Source organism: Pelophylax lessonae (genome assembly GCF_965119305.1).
Source record: "Pelophylax lessonae genome assembly, chromosome: 13".
NCBI lineage: Eukaryota > Metazoa > Chordata > Amphibia > Anura > Ranidae > Pelophylax > Pelophylax lessonae.
Window position 1 is genome coordinate 95077804 of NC_138780.1, and position 22536 is coordinate 95100339.

The 22536-nt window shown below is 42.8% G+C and overlaps 1 protein-coding gene across 2 annotated transcripts in view; it reads right to left on the minus strand.

Moving 5' to 3' along the window:
• AKAP6 (A-kinase anchoring protein 6) overlaps positions 1 to 22536 on the minus strand; it is a 374968-nt gene that overhangs the window by 226005 nt on the left and 126427 nt on the right. For both annotated transcript variants that reach the window (XM_082275684.1, XM_082275685.1), the window contains one exon: positions 1417 to 1539. In XM_082275684.1, the coding sequence (XP_082131810.1) occupies positions 1417 to 1539 (123 nt within the window). The remainder of the gene's footprint in view (positions 1 to 1416; positions 1540 to 22536) is intronic.

The following is a 22536-nucleotide window of genomic DNA, read 5'->3' on the forward strand; positions in this document are numbered from 1 at the left end:
AAGTAAAAAGTCTCTGCTGCTGACCTACTGAGTGCGGGTTGAAGACAAGGACAAAGCCCAGGCTCCCCCCCCCCCCCTTCAGCACGGATGGTGTAAACTGTGTCTGAGCAGAGGCCGGTTCTATTCCCCACTGGAGACTCTTCTGCCCCGGCCACCCCCAACCCAAGCTGTCCCAGCTCCCCCCAGCCTCCCCCTGCTGGCCATGTCGGGAACCCAGATTCAGCCAGTAAGTAGGGAATATCTGGAGCAGGGCTTCCGCTTGGGATGGGGGTCAGGAGGAGGATTTGAAGAGTCCGGGGGTGAGAGAAAGTGGGAGGGGGGCCGAGTTGCTGCACCATGGGCCTCTGGTTTGTACTTGCCCCCTAGGCCGAAAGTTGCCAGTCTGCCCCTGATGTTATGCCATTCAAGGAAACCTAGATTTACCTGCAATCTACGTTGGTGTGCTGGCTTCCCTCTATCCATCTGACACTGCATGGTGGGTAAGAGCCTAGGCTGCCCACCAAAAAAAGATTTGTTCTTATGCTTTTTTTTCTTTTGTTTTTTTTAAATCATAGCGATGGGCACCAAAGGCCACTACAAGCATAGAGGTCTCTAAATATATCTAAATACTATAACAGTGGTTATGTGTCTTTTAGCCTTCCAGGCCTAGATGCACTGGCCACCCATACCACTATAAATGGTGCATTGCGGCAAAGTGGACTTGCAGGGATGCAAACCTGGCCAATTTAATGAATTAAAAGTAATAACCAATTGAGCAAGAAACATTAGAAAAACAGGATTCCACCTCAAAAACACATTATCTCTAGAACTAAAATGGTGATAAAGGGGAATTAATTTAGCTACCATGAGAAACCTTTTTATCCCCAGAATACAAAGTGGTTTTTGCCGTACTGTTGGTGAAACTCTGGAATCCTATGACATGGCAGACAACAACAGAAAACGCCATGGGTGAATTTAAAATTGGATTGCATACATTTCTTGCAAGAGCTCACATCCTCAGCTGCACTCATCAGTGCAGTTATTGATTTGGGCTATAGATGTTGGGGTCAGGAAGGAATAGTTCTCACCCACTGTGAAGATAAATTGGCAGCTTTCTCATTTGAGGTTTTGTTTTATCCTCTTCTTCTGGACCAAATGTACTAGAACAGCATTAATTTTTAAAAGGAATATTTTGATTAGATTTGTCAATGTTGAGATGGTGTGCTAATACTGTAAATATGCAAAAGAATGACAGCTCGTATGTGTCCTCACTCTATGAAGAGTTTATATGAAAATTTCTATAAATATGGTTTATAGTAAAACTATCAAATATGTCAGATAAAACAGTAATGCAATTATTTGCGAAGAAAAAGAGTTTTCCGAGGTGTGTGACTATAATGACCAGAGACTTGTAGAGTTTCCTCCCCATCATCTCACCAGGTGTGTATGGAGGTAAAGCTGGAGTGCCTCTGTTTCAGGCTGAGGAGGGGTCCAGTTCTCCGTAGCTTCCATTGCATCTTGTAACCATCGAATGAATCTGTCAAGCTTGGACACAAAGCCCTGGGAGGAAAAAAGAAAGTCAGTTGTAGATAAAACAATAGCACCATCTGCTGTTCTTTTATGGTGATAACAATGGATATATAAAAATACATGTAACGAGGCAGCACAAAGATCCCTGGTGATAAAGTATCCATTGCAAATTAAAATATTTGAGCTTGGAATAGTTCGGAGGGGTCAGTCAGTGAAAGACTTTCTGATTGGTTGTTATTGGATACATTATAGGATATAAACATTACTTACTCTCTTTTGACAGTTTTAAAATAGAACTAAAGGCAAACTTTTTTTTTAAATTCTTTTTATTTTGGATAGAGTAAGAGAGGGTAATAACTCCTGCCATCTGTGTCACATTGGGGGGATTTCCCTATCCCATTCGTCTTATAGCCAAAACAGGAAGTGAGAAGAAATCCCTCTAAAGTGAGAGAATCCCTTGTTGTCATCAGGGTAAGGTGACCAGATTTTTAAAATGAAATCCAGGGACATATTTTTATTTATTTTTTTATTGGCAAATGGCACAGGACTGAATAATACACAGAGCACTGCTACATAATAGAACGCTTGGTACAGAACTGCATAATACACAGAGCACTGGACACAGGACTACATAGTATACAGAGCACTGGGCACAGGACTGCATAATACACAGAGCACTGGACACAGGACTACATAGTATACAGAGCACTGGGCACAGGACTGCATAATACACAGAGCGCTGAGCACAGGACTGCATAATACACAGAGTGCTGGACTCAGGACTACACAATACACAGAGTGCTGGACTCAGGACTACATAGTATACAGAGCACTGGGCACAGGACTGCATAATACACAGAGCACTGGACACAGGACTACATAGTATACAGAGCACTGGGCACAGGACTGCATAATACACAGAGCACTGGACACAGGACTACATAGTATACAGGGCACTGGGCACAGGACTGCATAATACACAGAGCACTGGACACAGGACTACATAGTATACAGGGCACTGGGCACAGGACTGCATAATACACAGAGCGCTGAGCACAGGACTGCATAATACACAGAGCACTGGACACAGGACTGCATAATACACAGAGTGCTGGGCACAGGACTACATAGCATACAGAGCACTGGGCACAGGACTGCATAATACACAGAGCGCTGGGCACAGGACTACATAGTATACAGAGCACTGGGCACAGGACTGCATAATACACAGAGCGCTGGGCACAGGACTACATAGCATACAGAGCACTGGGCACAGGACTGCATAATACACAGAGCACTGGACACAGGACTACATAGTATACAGAGCACTGGGCACAGGACTGCATAATACACAGAGCGCTGAGCACAGGACTCCACATTACACAGAGCGCTGGGCACAGGGCTGCGTAATACACAGAGCGCTGGGCACAGGACTACACATTACACAGAGCGCTGGGCACAGGACTGCATAATACACAGAGTGCTGGACTCAGGACTACACAATACACAGAGTGCTGGACTCAGGACTACATAGTATACAGAGCACTGAGCACAGGACTTTATAATACACAGAGCGCTGGACACAGGACTACATAGTATACAGAGCACTGGGCACAGGACTTTATAATACACAGAGCGCTGAGCACAGGACTACACATTATACAGAGCGCTGGGCACAGGACTGCATAATACACAGAGCGCTGGGCACAGGACTGCACATTACAAAGAGCGCTGGGCACAGGACTGCATAATACACAGAGCGCTGGGCTCAGGACTACACAATACAAGAGTGCTGGGCACAGGACTACATAATACACAGAGCGCTGGGCACAGGACTACATAATATACAGGAGGGTGTTAGATATAAAGTGCAGGGTTCAAAGGTTTGCTATGCACAGAGGACACTTCAGCCCCCACATCCATAGCTCACCTATGCATCCTTCTTTCACAGATTATCTCTTCAGCCACCTCTTAGCCCTTCCCCCACAACAGCTAAACTCTCCATCTCTCCATGCAGCTGCATCAGCTCTGACCCCTGCTCCCCCACTACCCTCACCTGTGTGCAAACAGACCCCCCCCCCCCCATCAGCTCACCTCCCGTTCTCAGCCCTCCATATAGTCAATTTTTAGTTTTGCCTCTCCTCCACTGAACAGCAGCAGGAGCCGCCGGCGCAGTGAGATCGTCCAGCAGAGGGCGTCTACATCTGAGCCACCAGGCTGTTTCTCAGCCAGCATGGGATGCCCTGTCTACATTAATCTGGCCCTGAATCCGGGGACAGACTTGGGCCGAGGACAGTGTCCTCAGTTTGGGGACTGTCCCTGGAAACCGGGGACGTCTGGTCACCCTACACCAGGTTCACCAGAACAAGTGTCCCTTTTGGAAGATATCCCTTCTATTCCTGTTCCCAACCCATATTTTGGATTGTCTTTCACTTTTCCTTTCCGCAATAACAATACGGTGGACAAACCTGACAGGTGTTCTAATCCCTCTCCACTTGAAAACTAAAAAAAAATAAAAATTTCCTTAACCACTTGCTGACCAGCCGCCGTTCCTTTACGTTGCTTCACAGGACCTCTAGCGGGGGCGTGTGCACCCATTTGCCACAGGGGAAGCCAGTTTGCAGGTCCAAGGGCCACGATTGCCACCAGGCGCCCACGATCGCTCCCCGTGGAGACAGAACGCCAGTCTGCGGTTGTAAACACGGGAGACCGCTGTTCTGTCATTTATGAACACAGGTATCCTATGTTCCTCCTATTTAGCAATTTAGCAACACAGGTCTCTGTGTTTACGTAGCAAGCCCACCCACCCACAGTTAGAAAGCACCCCCTAGGGACAAATTTGACCCTTTGATCGCCCCTGGTGGTAACCCCTTCCCTCCCAGTGTTATTAGTACAGTAACAGTGCATTTTTTAAGCATTGATTACTGTAGCAATGTAGCTGGTCCCCCCCAAAAGTGTCATAAATGTCACTTAGGTGTCCGGTCTGTCTGTCGCAATGTCGCAGTCCTGCAAAAATCGCTGATTGCCGCCATTACTAGTAATGAAAATAAATAAATTAAAATTACATAAATCTTTCCCCTAGTTTTTTAGTTGTGATAACTTTTGCACAAACCAATCAATATGTAGCAGAATACAAATTGGCCAAAAATTACGAAACATTTTTTACATTTTTTTTATTGGGAATGTTACATAGCAGAAAGTAAAAAATAATGCTTTGGTTTTTTTTTCAGAATTATTGCTCTTTTTTTTTTTTGTTTATAGCGCAAAAAATAAAAAAAATGCACAGGTGATCAAATACCACCAAAAGAAAGCTCTATTTGTGGGGGAAAAAGGACATTAATTTTATTTGGGTACAGCATTGCACGACCGCTCAATTGTCAGTTAAAGTAACGCAGTGCCGTTTTGCAAAAAATGGCCTGGTCATTAGGGGGGGAAATCTCCGATCCAGAAGTAGTTAAAGTGGTTTGAAAAACGTTTCCATATAACCAATAAAGTGACTGGCCTCAGGTGATACACAGAGATGAAACAAATCCTACAAAAGTTGTACCTGTCTCTCTGCAATCACTCTTCTCTACATCCGTTCATGTGCTAAATTTACAGCTTGTCTGAGAGTTCTGAAAAAAGTGGGTGGAGAGTTGAAGTTACACACTACAAGGCTCAGTGAGGAGAGCTCTGAGAGCTGATTGGAGGGTGCTTTAGCACAGCACACAGAAACAGAGCCAAAGCAGTCAATCAGCTGGAGCTCCCTCCCCTGTCACCATTTTTCTCTTAGGCTGTGGCTGTGAGTCACAGCAGGAGGTCCGGTGCATCCCTGTTCAGGTTCGAATTTTTGCCTGAATTCGCACCTGAAATTGAGCCAAAGAAGCACAGGACCCTTTTCCAATTGGACCGCGGCTGCCCCGGAGCTGTGTGAACCGACTTCATTGAGAGCCGGTCATACTCTCCTGTCATGCGAATTGGATGCGGAGAAACCCACATCCAATTCACATCAGTGTGAACCCATCTTTAGTGTCAGCAAAACGTGTCAGAAGTGATTCATGCTGATAGCAGAGGAACGAAGCAGCAGAAAGAAATAATACTTAGTGTTGTTAACTGAGACAAGTACCCACTATAGAGGGATCTGCTTTGTTCATATTTCATGTCCGAGATTTACAACCACTTTAAAGTGGTTCTAAAGGCAGAAGTTTTTTTCTCCTAATGCATTCTATGCATAAAGATAAAAAAAACATTCTGTGTGCAGTAGGCCCCCTCAGCCCCCTTAATACTTACTTATCTGATCCCCAGCTCGATCCAGCGATATTTCATGAAAGACTCGGCTGTCCGTGACTCTCCCTCCTGATTGGAGACACACGACGGGGTCCATTGGCCCCCACTGTTGTCAATCTGTCAGGGAAACGGCTGTGGAAGAACTGGCATTGCTGCCAATACTAGAAGTGGGCGCATCATTGGCAGAAGAATGGCGAATTGCCGCTCACAGGTGCGCGGTGGTGCAAATCAGCGAACACGTGTGCGCAATGGCGCACGCGTAACATGACAGATGAGGCCATTTGCTGGCCTATATAAAACCGCTGCTTATTCCCTCAAATTGCTGGATTATTGTCAGCCTTCCTGTGTCCTTACCTTGGATTTCCTGTTGTGACCCGACTTGTTCCTGACCTGTCTAAACTCCTTCTCCTGCCGTTGACCCTCTGGGGTGCTCTACCAAACTTGCTCCTCTTTGATCACCTGTGTATGACCTCGGCTTGCTTTACGGACTTTGCTATTACTACCTGCCTGCCTACCTGTGTATGACCGCGGCTTGCTTTACGGACTTTGCTATTACTACCTACCAGCCTACCTGTGTATGACCGCGGCTTGCGTTACGGACTTTGCTATTACTACTTGCCTACCTGTGTATGACCGCGGCTTGCTTTACGGACTTTGCTATTACTACCTGCCTGCCTACCTGTGTATGACCACGGCTTGCTTTACGGACTTTGCTATTACTACCTGCCTGCCTTCCTGTGTATGACCGCGGCTTGCTTTAAGGACTTTGCTATTTCTACCTGCCTGCCTAACTGTGTATGACCTTGGCTTGCTTTATGGACTTTGCTATTACTACCTGCCTGCTTTCCTGTTGTGACCTCGGCCAAGTTCCTTTTTCCACTAACTGCCTTTGCCCCCTGACAGATTACCCGTGTTTGACCCTCAGCCTGGCTTCTACTCCTGTTTCTTATGAGCACAAGTTTGCCAAGTACATCTGGAGTTTCTCGGGAGACATCTGCCTTGCTGTGTATCCTGTCTTCTCCAGCATCCACCAGGTGATCACCGGCCCAGCTGTACAGTAGTTGGCAACCTGTGCTTCTTTGGGCGCTACACCTCCTGTCCCATCTTCAGGGGTGTGCCACACTTAGCTGCAAGGGGTGCAGTGGCGACCGGTGCGTTGGGGGCACAGGGGCACCGCCCCCTTATCCATGCGTCCGGCCCCCTAATCTGCATGCGGGGCGCCGGACGCATGGAGTTCAATGGGTTTTTTTTTCTTCTGAAGCACGTGATTAGAGCCAAAGGCTCTAATAGGCTTCAGAAAAGGGTGGATCCAGGGCGCAGAGCAGTGTGCCCCGGGCCCACCCATTGTGTGACGATAGCGAATTAATATTCGCTATTGTTACACGGATCCTCCTCCTGGCCATTTAGGAAGCCGAGACCGAGATCAGGGAAGTGAGGCTGAGCCGAGATCAGGGAAGTGACAGGGGTAGGAGCGGAGATGATTCATGTTGCAGCGGAGATGTTTTAACGTAACCGCGGCAACAGCTGAGGTGGTGTAACGTTACAACACACTACCGTGAAAATTGCCTACCCTCCGAGCATGCGCAATGCTAAGCTCCTCAGCTGTTCAATTACGTATCCGGAGCTGTGAGCATGCGCACTGCTAAGCTGCTCAGCTGTTCCATTACGTATATGACAGGAAGTGACGAGGGTAGGGAATTTTCACGAGGTAGGGTTTTTTAACGTTACACCGGGACTTCCTCAGCATTCACTTCCTGTTAGGTCATCTCCCAGAAGCTTTCACTTCCTTGTTGCATTGCAGAAGAGGGTGTGTTCACTACTCTGGACCACACCTCCCTCATTAGAATACCACCTTCCACCTACTTCTAATACAATTTGATTGTACAATCTCCTTTAGATCTCCCATCAGCTATGTAGTTCAAGGGCCTACAGGGAAAGCTAGGGGACAGATGCATCACACACAAAAATGGGTCTTTTAAACGGTGGCTCACAAATTCACATAAATGTCTTATTTTTTTAAAGATACAAATTAGTGTGACTCACATTTATTTGATATATTATATAGTAAAAGGGCCTACCTTATTTTATACAAATTTAATGGAATGTTCAGGTGTGTCCACCTATTCCAGAGTTCTGGTAAATCTAAAGAAAATTGTATAGAGATCAGATTGCACAGTGTATGGCCATCTTTAAACAAGTACAGATGAGGGAGTGAATGGGGACACTCTGTTAGGCCTCGTTCACATCTCCATGTAGAGAAAACTCACATTCACGCATTTGTTTGTTTTGGGTGCGTTGGAGCGTTTTCACTCGTCATGCATAGGGCAGCTCATTCACTTGAATGGGCTGCCCAACATGCAACAATCACCCCAGAACTTTTTTGGAGCAGGGCATGGTGCTTGATGGCAGTTTTTGGTGTGTTTGGCGCACTTGGGGAGCCTTTAACATGTAATGACAACACGATGCACATTGCAGCATTTCTGAAACACATGGCAAAGTGCACATTTTCTGTGTGGTATGCCACAGATATGAATGGAGCCTCATTGTTTTTGTGTAAACGCACCAATTTCACTTTCAAGCCCTATTCACACCTAGAGTAGTGGGAGCGCATGTTTTTTAGCTAGTTTTTCCAGTGAAACACATAGGGCAGCTGGTTGATTTCAATGGGTTGTGCTACACCTGGCAAGGTAACCCGTGGGACACGTTTGCACCTTTTTTAGTGCATTTGTTACCTGTTTTTTCATGTGGCAAAATGCGTAGTTGCTTCTGTGTGCCGTTAACAATTCATTTATTTTATTTATTTCAGGTACTTATATAGTGCTGTCAATTTATGCAGCGCTTTACATATACATTGTACATTCACATCAGTCCCTGCCCTCAAGGAGCTTACAATCCAAGGTCCCTAACTCACATTCATACATACATAGAAGGGCCAATTTAGAAAGGATCCAAAAAACCTTCAAGCATGTCCTTGAAGTGTGGGAGGAAACAAGAGCACCCGGAGGAAACCCACAGAGGCACAGGGAGAACATGCAAACTCCAGGCAGGTAGTGTCATGGTTGGCATTTGAACCAGCAACCCTTGGTGTCCCATAGTTGATAGGTGTAGGTGTGCTAATGAGGTCAGCTGGTAATCTCCTTCCTGTATCTGGCTTGTCTTTCTGTGTCTGTATACCAGGGAGTTTCTGCAGCGATCTGAGAAATATAGCAAGTGCTAAGGTAAGGCCTTGTTTTCAAAATCAAAGAAAGCTTGTATTTTTGTTTGCAAACTCCAGGCAGGAAGTGTTGTGGTTGGGATTTGAACAAGCGACCCTTCTGCTGCTAGGCGAAGGTGCTAACCACTACACCACTGTGACACTGAAATCACAACTGGGTCATTTTAGGTGTATAAATGTGGCCATACACTATACAATCTGATTGTACAATCATTGTACACTCTCCTTTAGATTTACCAAAACTATATACAGTAAAACCTTGGATTGTGAGCATAATTCGTTCCGGAAACATACTTGTAATCCAAAGCACTCTTATATCAAAGCGAAGTTCCCCATAAGAAATAATGGAAACTCAGATGATTCGTTCCAAAACCATTTATTCATAAGTCCTTCAGTTTATAGTCCATATAAAAAGATTATAGCATTGCGATAGGTTATATAACCATAAAATGTCCATCCACAAATAGCCGCTTCCACAAGGGGATTAGAAGCAAAATCCAGCAGGAGCTACATAGTATCAAAGAGAAGAGAGGCGCCTCTAAGTGTAGCAATATGGTTCCATTTAATGAAGGTACAACATTTAGCAACTCACATGGTTGATGAATAAAACAGGCACATCTAAGTATGCAGGCATCCGGGGTAAAGCTGTCCACATAGACTATCTTCTGCACCGCCTGCTACCAGTCTGTAATCCTGACGGGGAAGACCACCCTGCAGTAAAGCGAACTGAAAAGCGAGGGGCAGCATGGAAGGGATGACATAGATGGCGGTGCGGAAGATGGTCTATGTGGACAGCTTTAGCCTGGATGCCTGCATCCTTAGATGTGCCTGTTCCAATCATCAACCATGTGAGTTGCTAAATATTGTACCTTCATTAAATTTAACCATATTGCTACACTTAGAGGCGCCTCTCTTCTCTTTTATACTCAGCTGTGACTTGACGCTACTTGTATATCAAGACATCGCTTGTATATCAAGTCAAAATTTATTTGAAAATTTTGCTTGTCTTGCAAAGCGCTCTTAAACCAAGTTACTCTCAAACCAAAGTTTTACTGTACAGTAAAACCTTGGTTTGAGAGCGCTTTGCAAGACAAGCAAATTTTTTAAATAAATTTTGACTTGATATACAAGCGATGTCTTGATATACAAGTAGTGTCATGTCACAACTGGGTATAAAAGAGAAGAGAGGTCCCTCTAAGTGTAGCAATATGGTTACATTTAATGAAGGTTCAATATTTAGCAGCTCACATGGTTGATGATTAAAACAGGCACATCTAAGTATGCAGGCATCCGGGGTAAAGCTGTCCACAAAGACCATCCTCCGCACTGCCATCTTTATCACACTCTTCCACGCTGCGCTCCACGAGCGATTCAAATTCTCGCTTTCAGATCACTCTACTGCAGAGTAGTCTTCCCAATCACAATTGCAGACTGACATCTGTGAGAGCCAGTGGTTCAGAAGATGGTCTATGTGGACAGCTTTACCCCGGATGCCAGCATACTTAGATGTGCCTGTTTAATCATCAACCATGTAAGTTGCTAAATGTTGTACCTTCATTAAATGTCCCCATACTGCTACACTTAGAGGCGCCTCTCTTCTCTTTTATACTCTGTAGCTCCTGCTGGATTTTGCTTCTAATCCCCTTGTGGAGGAGCCATTTGTGGATGGACATTTTATGATGACGCAACCTATCACATTGCTATAATCTTTGTATATAGACTATAAACTGAAAGACTTATGAATAAATGGTTGTGGAACAAATCATCTGAGTTTCCATTATTTCTTATGGGAAAATTCACTTTGATATAAGAGTGCTTTGGATTACAAGGATGTTTCCAGAACGAATTATGGTCGCAATCCAAGGTTTTACTGTAATCAATCCAATCACTCTGTATCCAATCAGGCAAGCTCTTGTACTACATTAGGGGGTATTCTGTGGGCTGCACATGGCCCCAGGGAATTTAACATGCACATTGAGCTTGTCTGAAGGGGCACTAGGGAATTCAGGCAAATGCAAGCATGCAGAAATGCGGGGGATGCTGTGAAAACTTAGTTGAGGGGTGAAGGTGTGCTAATGAGGTCAGCTGGTAAACTCCTTCCTGTGTCTTATTGGCTTGTCTGTTTGTGTCTGTATACCAGGGAGTTCCTAAGAAATATAGCAAGTGCTAAGGTAAGGCCTTGTTTTCAAAATCAAAGAAAGTTTGTATTTTTGTGCAAAAGAAGTATATTGGTATATAGGGGAGCTGGATTTTAGAAAACAAAAATTCGAAATCATCAGCATTGTCAGAGACAGACTTAAGAACAATCCTAACTTCCTCAACATTTTAAAACTACAAAAAAATTTTTACCTGGCTTTGGTTTGTTTGCATTTTATCATTAATTTTACAGTGGATATAAAAAAATCTATACAACCCCTGTTAAAATGTCAGATTTCTGTGATGTAAAAAAAAAAAATGAGACAAAATAAATAATTTCAGATTTTTATCCATCTTTAATGTGACCTATAAACTGTACAACTCAATTGAAAAACAAACTGAATTTTTTTTTTTGGGGGGGGGGGGGGAATAAAAAAACTAATGTGGTTGCATAAGAGTTCAAACCCTTCTATAACTGGGAATGTAGATGTGTTCAGAATTAAGCAATCACATTCAAACGCATGTTAAATAGGAGTCAGTACACACCAGCCATCATTTAAAGTGCCTATGATTAACCCCAAATAAAGTTCAGCTGTTCTAGTAGATCTTTCCAGACGTTTTCTTAGTTGCATCCTACAGCAAAAGCCATGGTCTGCAGAGAGCTTCCAAAAAAATCAGAGGGATCCCATTTTTACAAGGTATCAGTCAGGAGAAGGTAAAAAAAATAATTTTCAAGGCATTGGAAAAACCATGGAACACAGTGAAGACAGTCATCAAGTGGAGAAAATATGGCACAACAGTGACATTACCAAGAACTGGACATCCCAAAATTGATGAAAAGACGAGAAGAAAACTGGTCAGGCTGCCAAGAGGCCTACAGCAACAATTAAAGGAGCTGCAGGAATATCAGGCAAGTACTGGCTGTGTGGTACATGTGACAAAAATCTCCTGTGTTCTTCATATGTCTGGGCTATGGGGAGTGGCAAGACGGAAGCATTTTCTTACAAAGAAAAACATCCAAGCCTGGCTAAAAATTTTTAAAAACGCATCTGAAGTCTCCCATAAGCATGTGGGAAAATGTGTTATGGTCTGATGAAATCAAGGTTGAACTTTTTGGCCATAATTACAAAAGATATGTTTGGCGCAAAAACAACACTGGTCTGGACATCACCAAAGAACACTGTACCCACAGTGAAGCATGGTGGTGGCAGCATCATGCTTTCGGCTGTTTTTATTCAGCTGGAACAGGGGCCTTAGTCAAGGTAGAGGGAATTATGAAAAGTTCCAAATACCAGTCAATATTGGCACAAAACCTTCAGGCCTCTGCTAGAAAGCTGAACATGAAGAGGAACTTCATATTTCCACATGACAACGACTCAAAGCATACATCCAAATCAACAAAGAAATGGCTTCACTAGAAGAAGAAGAATGTTTTGGAATGGCCCAGACCTGAATCCGATTGAAAATCTGTGGGGTGATCTGAAGAGGACTGGGCACAGGAGATGCCCTCGCAATCTGACAGCTATGGAGTTTTTTTGCAAAGAAGTGTGAGCAAATATTGCCAAGTCAAGATGTGCCATGCTGATAGACTCATACCCAAAAAGACTGCTGTAATAAAATCAAAAGGTGCTTCAACAAAGTATTAGTTTAAGGGTGTGCACACTTCTTGTTCAACTGAGTTGTACAGTTTATAGGCCAGATTAACCACTTCAGCCCTGGAAGGTTTACCCGCCTTCATGACCAGGCCATTTTTTGGTGGTCGTGCAACACTGTACCCAAATAAAATTGATGTGCTTTTTTTCCCACAAATAGAGTTTTCTTTTGATGGTATTTGATCACAGCTACGGTTTTTATTTTTTGTGCTATAAACAAAAAAAGACTGACAATTTGAAAAAATATATATATATATATTTTTTACTTTTTACTACGAAACATATCCAATAAAAATTTTAAAAAATCTAATTTCCTAATCAATTTAAGCCAATATGTATTCTGCTACATGTTTCTGGTAAAAATTAAATCCCAGTTGGCGTATATTGATTGGTTTGCGCAAAAGTTATAGCGCCTACAAACTATGGGATAGATTAATGGAATTTTTTTTTTTTACTAGTAATGGTGGCGATCAGCAATTTTTAGCGGGACTGCAACATGACTACGGACAAATCTGACATTAAGTGGCACTTTTTGGGGACCAGTGACACTAATACAGTGATCACTGCTAAAAGATTCACTGTCACTGTACTAATGATATTGGCAGGGAAGGGGTTAACATCAGGGGCGATCAAAGGGTTAAATGTGTTCCCTGGGAGTGCTCGCTAACTGTGTGTGGGAAGTGCTTAGCAGGAACACAAGATCTCCATCTTCCCCTTTCACAGAACGGCAGTCTGCCTTGTTTACAGTCAGACTTTAGTTCTGCCTCGCTTACAAACGATCGCCGGGTGCAGGCGAACATCAGGTCTCCTAGACCCACTGATTGGCTCCCGCTGTGTCCAATAACAGCAGAAGTGGGCCAGACCCAATGCACTAAATGACGTACAGGTATGTCATTTCACACAGAAGGGCCACAATTATTTATTTTTGTTTCATTTTTTTACATCACAGAAACCTGAAATTTTAAAAGGGGTGTGTAGACTTTTTATATCCGCTGTATTACTAACAACACAAAGGGGTGTTGGCAAAATACATAAAGGGATACTGTCAAATGTGTTCTATCATACTTTAACACTTTCTACTAACTGATCTTCCTATTCTTTAAAAAAAATCTTTCATGAGAAATTATGTAGGCTGCCATTGCTGATCTACCTTTGAAAATGCTGGATGCCTGGCCATCATGCTGACTCTAACTTCAATACTTTAAATTCCTGGCTTGGAACAACAACGCAGATAACAATTTCTGACTTTTCTGTGACTTTCCTGATTTGTGTGAGTATTTTGGGACAGGTAACAGGCATGCTCAGTATAAACGTAGATATGTTCAATGCACCTCATGTTTTACCTTGCTTTTCTGTGTTCCCTATTTGTATAGATGTAGCACCTTCCTAGGTAGGTGCTAGAGAGAGAGAGTACAGTTTTGGATCTTTTCTGCTTACCAGAAAGATTGCCAGGTAAATCTATATTGTTCTCTCCCTACTAGAGAGCAGGATCTGTTAGTGAGGTCTGCTTAAGGTTCTCAGGTGCAGCTCAGTTTCTCTGAAGTGTTTCACACTGGTCCAATACGGAGGCATATTGGGCAGTGGGAGGAAAGTGCCTTGTTGCATGCTGGGATACTGTATAAATGTCAAGGGAACATGTGCTAGGAGTCTTTCAGCTGGGCAGTGGGGTCCTGGAGGGAGGGGGCAGCTGCCCCTCTTCTGTAGAAGTTGCCATGCAGTCTCAGGTGGTCAGTTAGAGAGGAACTGAACCCGAAGGTCCTGCAGACCTGCAGACTGGAGGGGGGACACTGAGGAGGATCTGTTTTTGCATGCATTGAGTAAAGATCTGTGTCATGGGGCCTGTTCTGAGAGGGCCATCCCTTCAGAGTCAGTGGACAGTTGTCAGTAAAGAGGATGCTAAAGAGTGTCCTGAAGATAATGTAGTTCATCAAGTCTGTTGCTGGAGAGAGAGCAAGAAGACTTAATTCTTCCATACAAGTGGCAGTATGGGTAAAGCAGTGTGATTGCTTACACGAGTAATCTGGTGAGGCCAAGTGAGAGTTGTCCTTATCAACTGTAAATAGTTCAAGTTGGAGTATCCCATTATTTCCCTTCTCCTATCCAAGTTCCACAATGAATAAAAAAATAAAATAAAAAAAACCCTGGACTGTTTATTGATTAACGAGCCGGTGGGAGTAAGGATGGATATGTGAACTTTCCCTAAGTGACTGTCTGCAGGTAATCAGAGGAGACCCAAGAAGTCACCACACTGCAAGCCCTACGGGGACAGCGATACATATAGTTAGTTCGATAGTTAGGTTTTCTGTTATTCTGGTCATGTAGTTAGGTATTTTGTCACTGGGATTTTGGGTCCACTTATATCTTTATATGTGGTCCCAGTTTTCTAGTGTAGCTACGCAGATTTGGCCATCCTTGCTGCTGATTCCTGGCAGCCACCAACTAGACAAAGGAAAACCTACACTGTGACCAGTCACACAAAGCCACTTCCCTTCACTGCTCTGTCAATCAGAGGCCTTCTGACACCATCACATACAATGCAGGACCAGCAGTCCTGCATTATATGAGAAGAGGGTGAGGGACTACCTCCATTCCTATGTCTCAGAGAAAAGAGGAGAAGAGATAAGGAAAGTATTATTTCTTATTATTTTACCCCTAGACTTAATGACCATTTAATTCTTGCAGCACAGAGAAGGAGGGGTGGGGGGTCACTGCAAGGGTAATATTCTATAATTCAGCTTTAAAGGTGAACTCCATGCAAAAAGCTAACTGCATAGATGAAATATATATGCAGGAACTGTTTTACTTGGCAAAGGATTTGTATTTCTGTACATCTAATCCTGAGATTAAAGCAGCGCATAAATTATTACATTACCTGTGGTGGAAGGAAAGAAAATTGCTCAATTCCCCTATCAACACTGACTGTGTTGAATCCCTCCTGCAGCGCTATTGTGTTCTGCCAGCAGAACACAATGGTCACTGCTGGTGGCTATAGCTGCTGGCAGGAATTGCATAAAAAAATCAGACGGGCTGGTTGTACTGAAGTCGCTCGATGGATCAACTTCAGTACAACCAGCCTGCCCATGTATGGATCGAATCTCACCCGGTCCCTTCTAGACCATCCAATATTTGATCCATCTATGACCGACTTTACGCAGCTCATTTTGTACACAGCTCTACCACACAGACGGCTCTTTCTGGTAGGACAGGAAACCTGATTTTACTGTTCTGCAGGTAAATAAACCTACAGGTCTTTTCCAACCCCCCCCCCCCAACCCCCAACCCCAGCTCAAGTGGACACTGAAGAAGAAGCAACAATACACGTCAGCACATCTTTCTCTTTATTTGAAAATCAGAAATGCAGAACAGCTGACTGGCCCCTCATCTCTATCTCCCAGTCTGAGGTCCATTATACAGAGACTGCGAGGTTAATACCAGGTCAAATGTGGGTACCTTCACTGCTTACAATAAAAAAAAAAAAAAACTTATCATGTCCTAAAGAATAAAACGCTCCATTATTCGATGTATTTTTAATCTGTCTAGAGCTTGTCTTTGCTTTTTCATGCCAGAGCTGCTCCCTAATAATCGGTGAATGGGGGAAAAGGGGAGCTTTTTGCCCCTCTTTTCCTTATGGGATGGTGGTAGGGAAAAGATTAATTGGGCTTAATTAATTCGTTTTATGATAGGTGTTAAAATAGAGCTCTGTCACTCTGAGGTAAAAGGTTAGGTTGACCTTTTTACTGTAAGGGTCAAGTCAGCCCCCTTCCCGCTCAAATTTCCCGCTCTTTAGGTGGGTATCTGGGGAGACTAGGTGGTGTATCTGAGGAGTTTTAGGCTTAACCCTATTTTTAGTTCAGAATGAGCCACTTCCCGCTCTTTCTTCCCGCCTGAATGCCCACCAGTTTATTCCAGAACCAGTTCTGGGGGTATATATTGAGCTATCTCAGCCATCAGAGCTCAATCGTTTTCAGAAATCAGAAACTGTGGTGTTCCCCTCCCTCCCCTTTGGTTTGTCACGGCCAAATTATTACGTGGTAAGGTCACCTCTGCTTAGGCAGAGGGGGACGAAGTATTATGTATTATGTTATTGCTTTATATGTGATGTTGGAAAATATAATATCCCATGATAATTGGCTGGGTAATGGTTGGGTAATGATCAACAGGCAATAGGAGAAAATGGGGGAAGCACAAATCCACAGAATGAGTGAAGCAGAAGCATGGAGCTCCTTGCACTTCAGGCCCTCAGGTACAGTTTACCTTTCAGCAACAGAACACAGAGCAGCACAGTAGTGACATCATCAAATCTTACTTCTTTGCTGTTATTTACATTTGATGTGTTTGTACTTTTTGGACCATTGAGGCAGTAGTGATGTAGCCAGGGCTTAATAGATGCCCCCTGGGAAGGCTATGTCACCAGTGCCTCTCAGATCTAATTTGGGGAAATTGCGCAAGCTTTCTGGGAAAATCCTTTTCTTGCCTTGTCTTTGTTTATAAGTCTCCATGACTTCGAAGTAGTGTTAGGCCAGGGATCCTCAAACTACGGCCCTCCAGCTGTTGTGAAGTCTCAATAAATGCATCTCTCTGGAAGAACTGGGCCATTGTAAAAACTCGCCCAGACATGCCCAGACATGACTAAGCATGATGGGAATTGTAGTTTCTGAACAACTGGAGGGTCATAGTTTGAAGACCCCTGTGTTAGGCCATTCATATGCCTTATAGCCATGCTGAAATAAAAACAATAACAAACTGTGCCAGATTGCATACAGGGCATGTGCAAGATCCAGTACAGACATCTTATGTGCAGCAGAGAACAAGAAAGAAATTGGTACTTTCATATAACTTTCTTGATTGTAATACAAACATTCCACTAGTATATTCATATTTACTAAAAGAAGGGGGAGATTTAAGTCACAAGAGTGCCTAGGCACAGGACGTGTACTGCTATTTTTTAGGGGGCGTTTGATAGAAAACAAAGAACTGCTTAAGCGTAATTAACACTTCTAGATGTTCCCTATAAAGTAAAAAAAATCTTTCCCAATTTTCCCACTTCTGCACATTTGTATTATTCACTGACTAATCTAAAATTTTACTTCACCAGTTGCTGGAAATTGCGCTTTAATACTGCTGCTCCAAGACCCTTTTTTCTTATGGCACAGACCAATCCACTGGATGAAGCAAAGCTGTGATTGTGACCAAGGCAAATCTTTTAGGCTCCATGCACACTGGCTTAAAAATCGCTACTACTAGGCGGCAGTTGGTGCCACCCTGCCCTTTAAGAAGGTCATGTATGTTAATAGGGGATGCCCCAAGAGGTACAACAAGATATGGGATAGGTGGCTGGAGGCTCCGGACACGTGCGAGTCGTAGGAGAGGTTGGGTATCTTGTACCTGTGTCATTATGATGCGACTGATCCGCAGAGCCCGCGCCCATGGCCTATGCTATGTTTTACCTTGTTGGAGTTCCTAATCCTGTTCTGACACGGCGGTGATATATTATTTCCCTATTTTTCTTTTCTTGTTGCAACCATGCTCTTTGTGCAGTGTGTAATTTTGAAATATTTGACTTTGTGATATTGTACTTATGCAACTTTCTGACGATACCTTTTATTGTATGTTTATATGCAGTGCTTAACTCAATAAACGTTTGTTTGGTTTAAAAAAAAAAAAAAATCGCTACTACTACAGGAGTTTTGCGTTCTGCCTGTAGAACATTAGGAATTTAGGACCATTAGAGGCATATTTTAAGCGCAATGTTTAGAGGGAGGTAAAGAAAAAAGTTTCACTGGTAGAAAAAAAACGCAAAACTCTCCTAAACTCGTCTAAACTCTGTACAAAAAATACTCTAGATGAGTGTTTTTGTTTCTGCCAGGTCTTTTTTTAAGCCCAGTGTGCATGGAGGCTTGGAAGCATGCTATCTGGTTTACCAATCCAATCATATTTATATTAGATTAAATTGAATTACTACAAAGGTTGGAAAATTACAGTATAGTAATTATAAGGAAAGAACAGAATTACTGAACCAAATTTCATTTCTGCTACTTCCTAAATTTAAAAATGTCAGACGGAAACAAAGAGCTACTTGACTATAAAACTATCATCAATATATCACAGGCTTTCATGTCCTATATAGTGAATGCGGAAAAGTACTTTTAGCCTGAACTTTGATTTAAAATGGCAATACAAATATATTAGCTGCAATCACTAAATACAGTCTAAGCATATAAAAATGATGCATTACAAAAAAACAATTATGTCCTTTGCAAAGTGATCCCCTTGACTTCATGAAAATGCACCTATTTTGCTATTTAGCTACAGCTATAATATGTAATAATATACAGTACATGTTGATGCGCAATGTGTACATACTCACTCTTTGAAATTATATTTGGAAAATGCATAATTCATGATGTGATTGCTAAAAGTGTGGGTCAAAGGAAAATACAAATACTGATGTTTGTAGCAAACCAAGTTCCAGATGCCACTTTTTGAGCACCGAATGGAGAATTAAAACAAAATTCTAACTGTCTGCATTGAGCAACACCTTCACTTTCTAGTTTTTTTACATGAGTGCTACTACCATTCACCGGGAGAGATTTATGAACTTTGCCAACCAGCAGCCCTTTTTTCTTTTAAAGGGTCTAATTCCTTTGAGAACTTGCATAATGAATCTCTGCCACTGTTTCTTACCTCTTTTATTCAGCTCACTTTGCAAGTGATCTGTACCCTCATCTCCCCACCACCTGTGTGAACAAGGCCTTAGTGAAAGTAGTTACATAGTGGCAGACTTTAGTTATATAAAGCGGTAGTATACTCCGCTTTTTAACTTTTACCTATCTGTAAGCCTATAATAAGGCTTACCAGTTGGTAAAATTAACATCTCCTAAACCTGCATGGTTTAAGAGATATTTGCCCTGCATGCAGAGCTCCTTGCCGGAAAGTTAACTCCAGTGCGCATGCGCGGGAGTGACGTCATCGCGGCTCTGGCCACTCCCCGGAGCCGCCGAACCTGAAAGAGATGCAGAGGGAAGATGTCAGCTGCCTCAGCGGTGTCCAGGCGACTGTGTCAGGGCTTCATTCTAAGGTAAGTATTTCATAATGAGCTAGTATGCGATGAATACTAGCTCATTATAACTTTGTCCTGCAGGGTTTGTTTTTTTTTTGTTATGAGGATACAACCGCTTTAAGGTTGAATAAAGACATCGTTCCATCCAGTTCCTAAACCAGTGTAAGAAAGGGGTCCCGTGGGCTTTACAGTAGCTCAATAAGAAGAAAAGGGATGTGAACATAACATGACAATGTTGTGTAGATTGTATCCTGTCCATGAAGGAGGGCTTACACAGAAGACTTGCAAGCGCACCTCAGTGAAGACCCAAAGGGAAACTAAGGATCTTCACCCATACACCTTGGTCTAGTTCTAGTCTTTCAGTCTGACTTGAGATCCTGTGAGGTCCAGACACATTGGCTTATGATGGCTGTTCTATACTGAGTTGTGCTGTTAAAGATTTCTAATTACTTATAATTGCATACTTGACTGATTTGCCAGGATTGTACCAACTTTTGTTTACCTGTACCTCCAAGCATATGTCCCACTCTGTATGCCGAGATCATAGCTTGAAGCTTGCTGAGTCTGTCAACATTTTATTGTTTTTTTTTAAATGTTGGCAACTATGAAATTGCATGATGGTGCCATCCACCAATTCACTACAGCACCCTATATGATCAACGGGCAAGCCTGAGAAACGTGTGACGCATGTTATACAAATCCTTATTTAAGACCCAGTACTCTGTTGGTGAGGGTGACCGAGTCTTATACTGAGTCCCCAGGTTCAACTTTGGTTGTGAGATTATTTGGTATATCTTGTATCCACTCTTTGATTTGTTATTTCAGCCATGTAAGTGCATTTAGAAAATGAGAGTTTTAATTACAGTTAATGTTCTTTTTCAGTTAAAAAAAAACGATAAAATTAGCCTTAGATTTTGACTGAATCTAAAAGAGTATTATTTAAACAAGTGAAAAGTATTTACAAGTATCAGCTTGTTTCTTATAGCCTACGTAGGTATATGCCATGTAAGGGGCAGCAAAGGTAATAAAGTTGCAATGTACTTTCAGAGATCTTTTTGAGTGCCCTGAGTTTCCGACTTGGGGCTACTGTCAGTAAAGGGCCAGAAGTAACTTCTAAGGGACTACAGCAGTAAATATGAAAGAGGCCTAAGACAGGAAACACAGCAAGGACAAAGGCAAAGGGAGGGAAGGGGGATGGCACATAGGTTGATTTACTAAAGAATCTGTGAAATGTGTTCATATTCACTTTAATTATCCAATCATGTTAAAAGAAAATCCCTATTTATTTATTTATTTAGTTTGCACACGAGTGGGTAAGTTAAGTGAATATTCATACAATTTATTGTATGAATACTTTTATATCCTTTAGTAAATAAGCCTCACGGAGCACAAGAAAATTCCGGAACCCTAGCAGCATCCCTGACAGACAAGCTGTAATGTCCAACTATACAAGAAGCAGAAGAAGCACCACATCAGTGGTCAAAGGGATGTTTTATTGATTAACCTTTACAAAGTTACCAATGTGTTTTGGGGGTTAGGACACTCCCCCTTCATCAGGGCTACACTACAAGAAGGAAGATATAACAGTTCCTATTGAATATAAAATTCATATTATAAAAGATCTAGAAAAAAAAGATATCAGAAACCTGTATTTTAAAACATTGAGTGTTTTCTATAATAACTATACGAAAAATTATTCTCAAACTGTTATAGCACACAATGACAACATAATTGTTAAAATGACCCAATATTAATAATAAGGAATACCGGAACTTTGATGCGTTTTGAGGTCCATAGACCTCAAGATTACACAGGCATTGCTTCAAGTGCAGTCAAAATCGCGTAAACAAATAGCAGCAGATTCACAGTAAAATCGTGCGACTTTTAGGTCACACAAGTGTGAAAGGGGCCTTAAAGAGAATCATAAAACAAATTGAAGAATAACAAAAAAAAAAATCATATAAAAAAAAACAGGCTGAAAAAGATATTACTCATTGTATAGAGAGTGCCATAAAAAATATAAAAAAAACAGGGAAAAATAATATAAGTTTTACAACAATGAAACCAATATAACTAATATATTACACAACAGTGACAGCTTTAGGCTTTATAGCTAATTGCCATCATAATATGAATACTTCTTGTTAAGGCTATTTACGAAGGATGGTTAGGTCCCATTCACACTTCGCATAGCGGTAATGCACGTTACCATTCGTGTTTTTTTGGTGCGCGATTTTGCCATGGGTTGCGCATAGGGCAACAAAATATGTGCAATTGTATTTTTTGAGGCACTCCCCTACCTGGGTCCCTCGAGCCTTTTTTCGCAAGTTGGATGGCATCATCGGATCCTTTTTGTGGTCTCCTGGGCCCCCTAGGATAGGCCTGCGGGCCCTCCAGGAGCCCAAGGCCAGTGGTGGGCTTGCTCTTCCTGATTGGCATAAATATTACCTAGCTGGGCAGATGGTATTTGCGAGACGTTGGTTGAGGGCGGATGCGGAGGATTCGGCTACGGTTCTGGAGGCTGCACACCTGGGGTCCTATGAGAGTTTACGCCTGGCATTATTTCGAGGGGTGAGCACCGATCTGCCGTTGACTGACTCCATGAAGGCTACGATCAAGGCGTGGGGCCAGACGGTGAAGCTGGCGTGCCCTAGTTACCTTGGTTTCTCACCTTCTGCCCCCTTGTGGATGAATCCCAG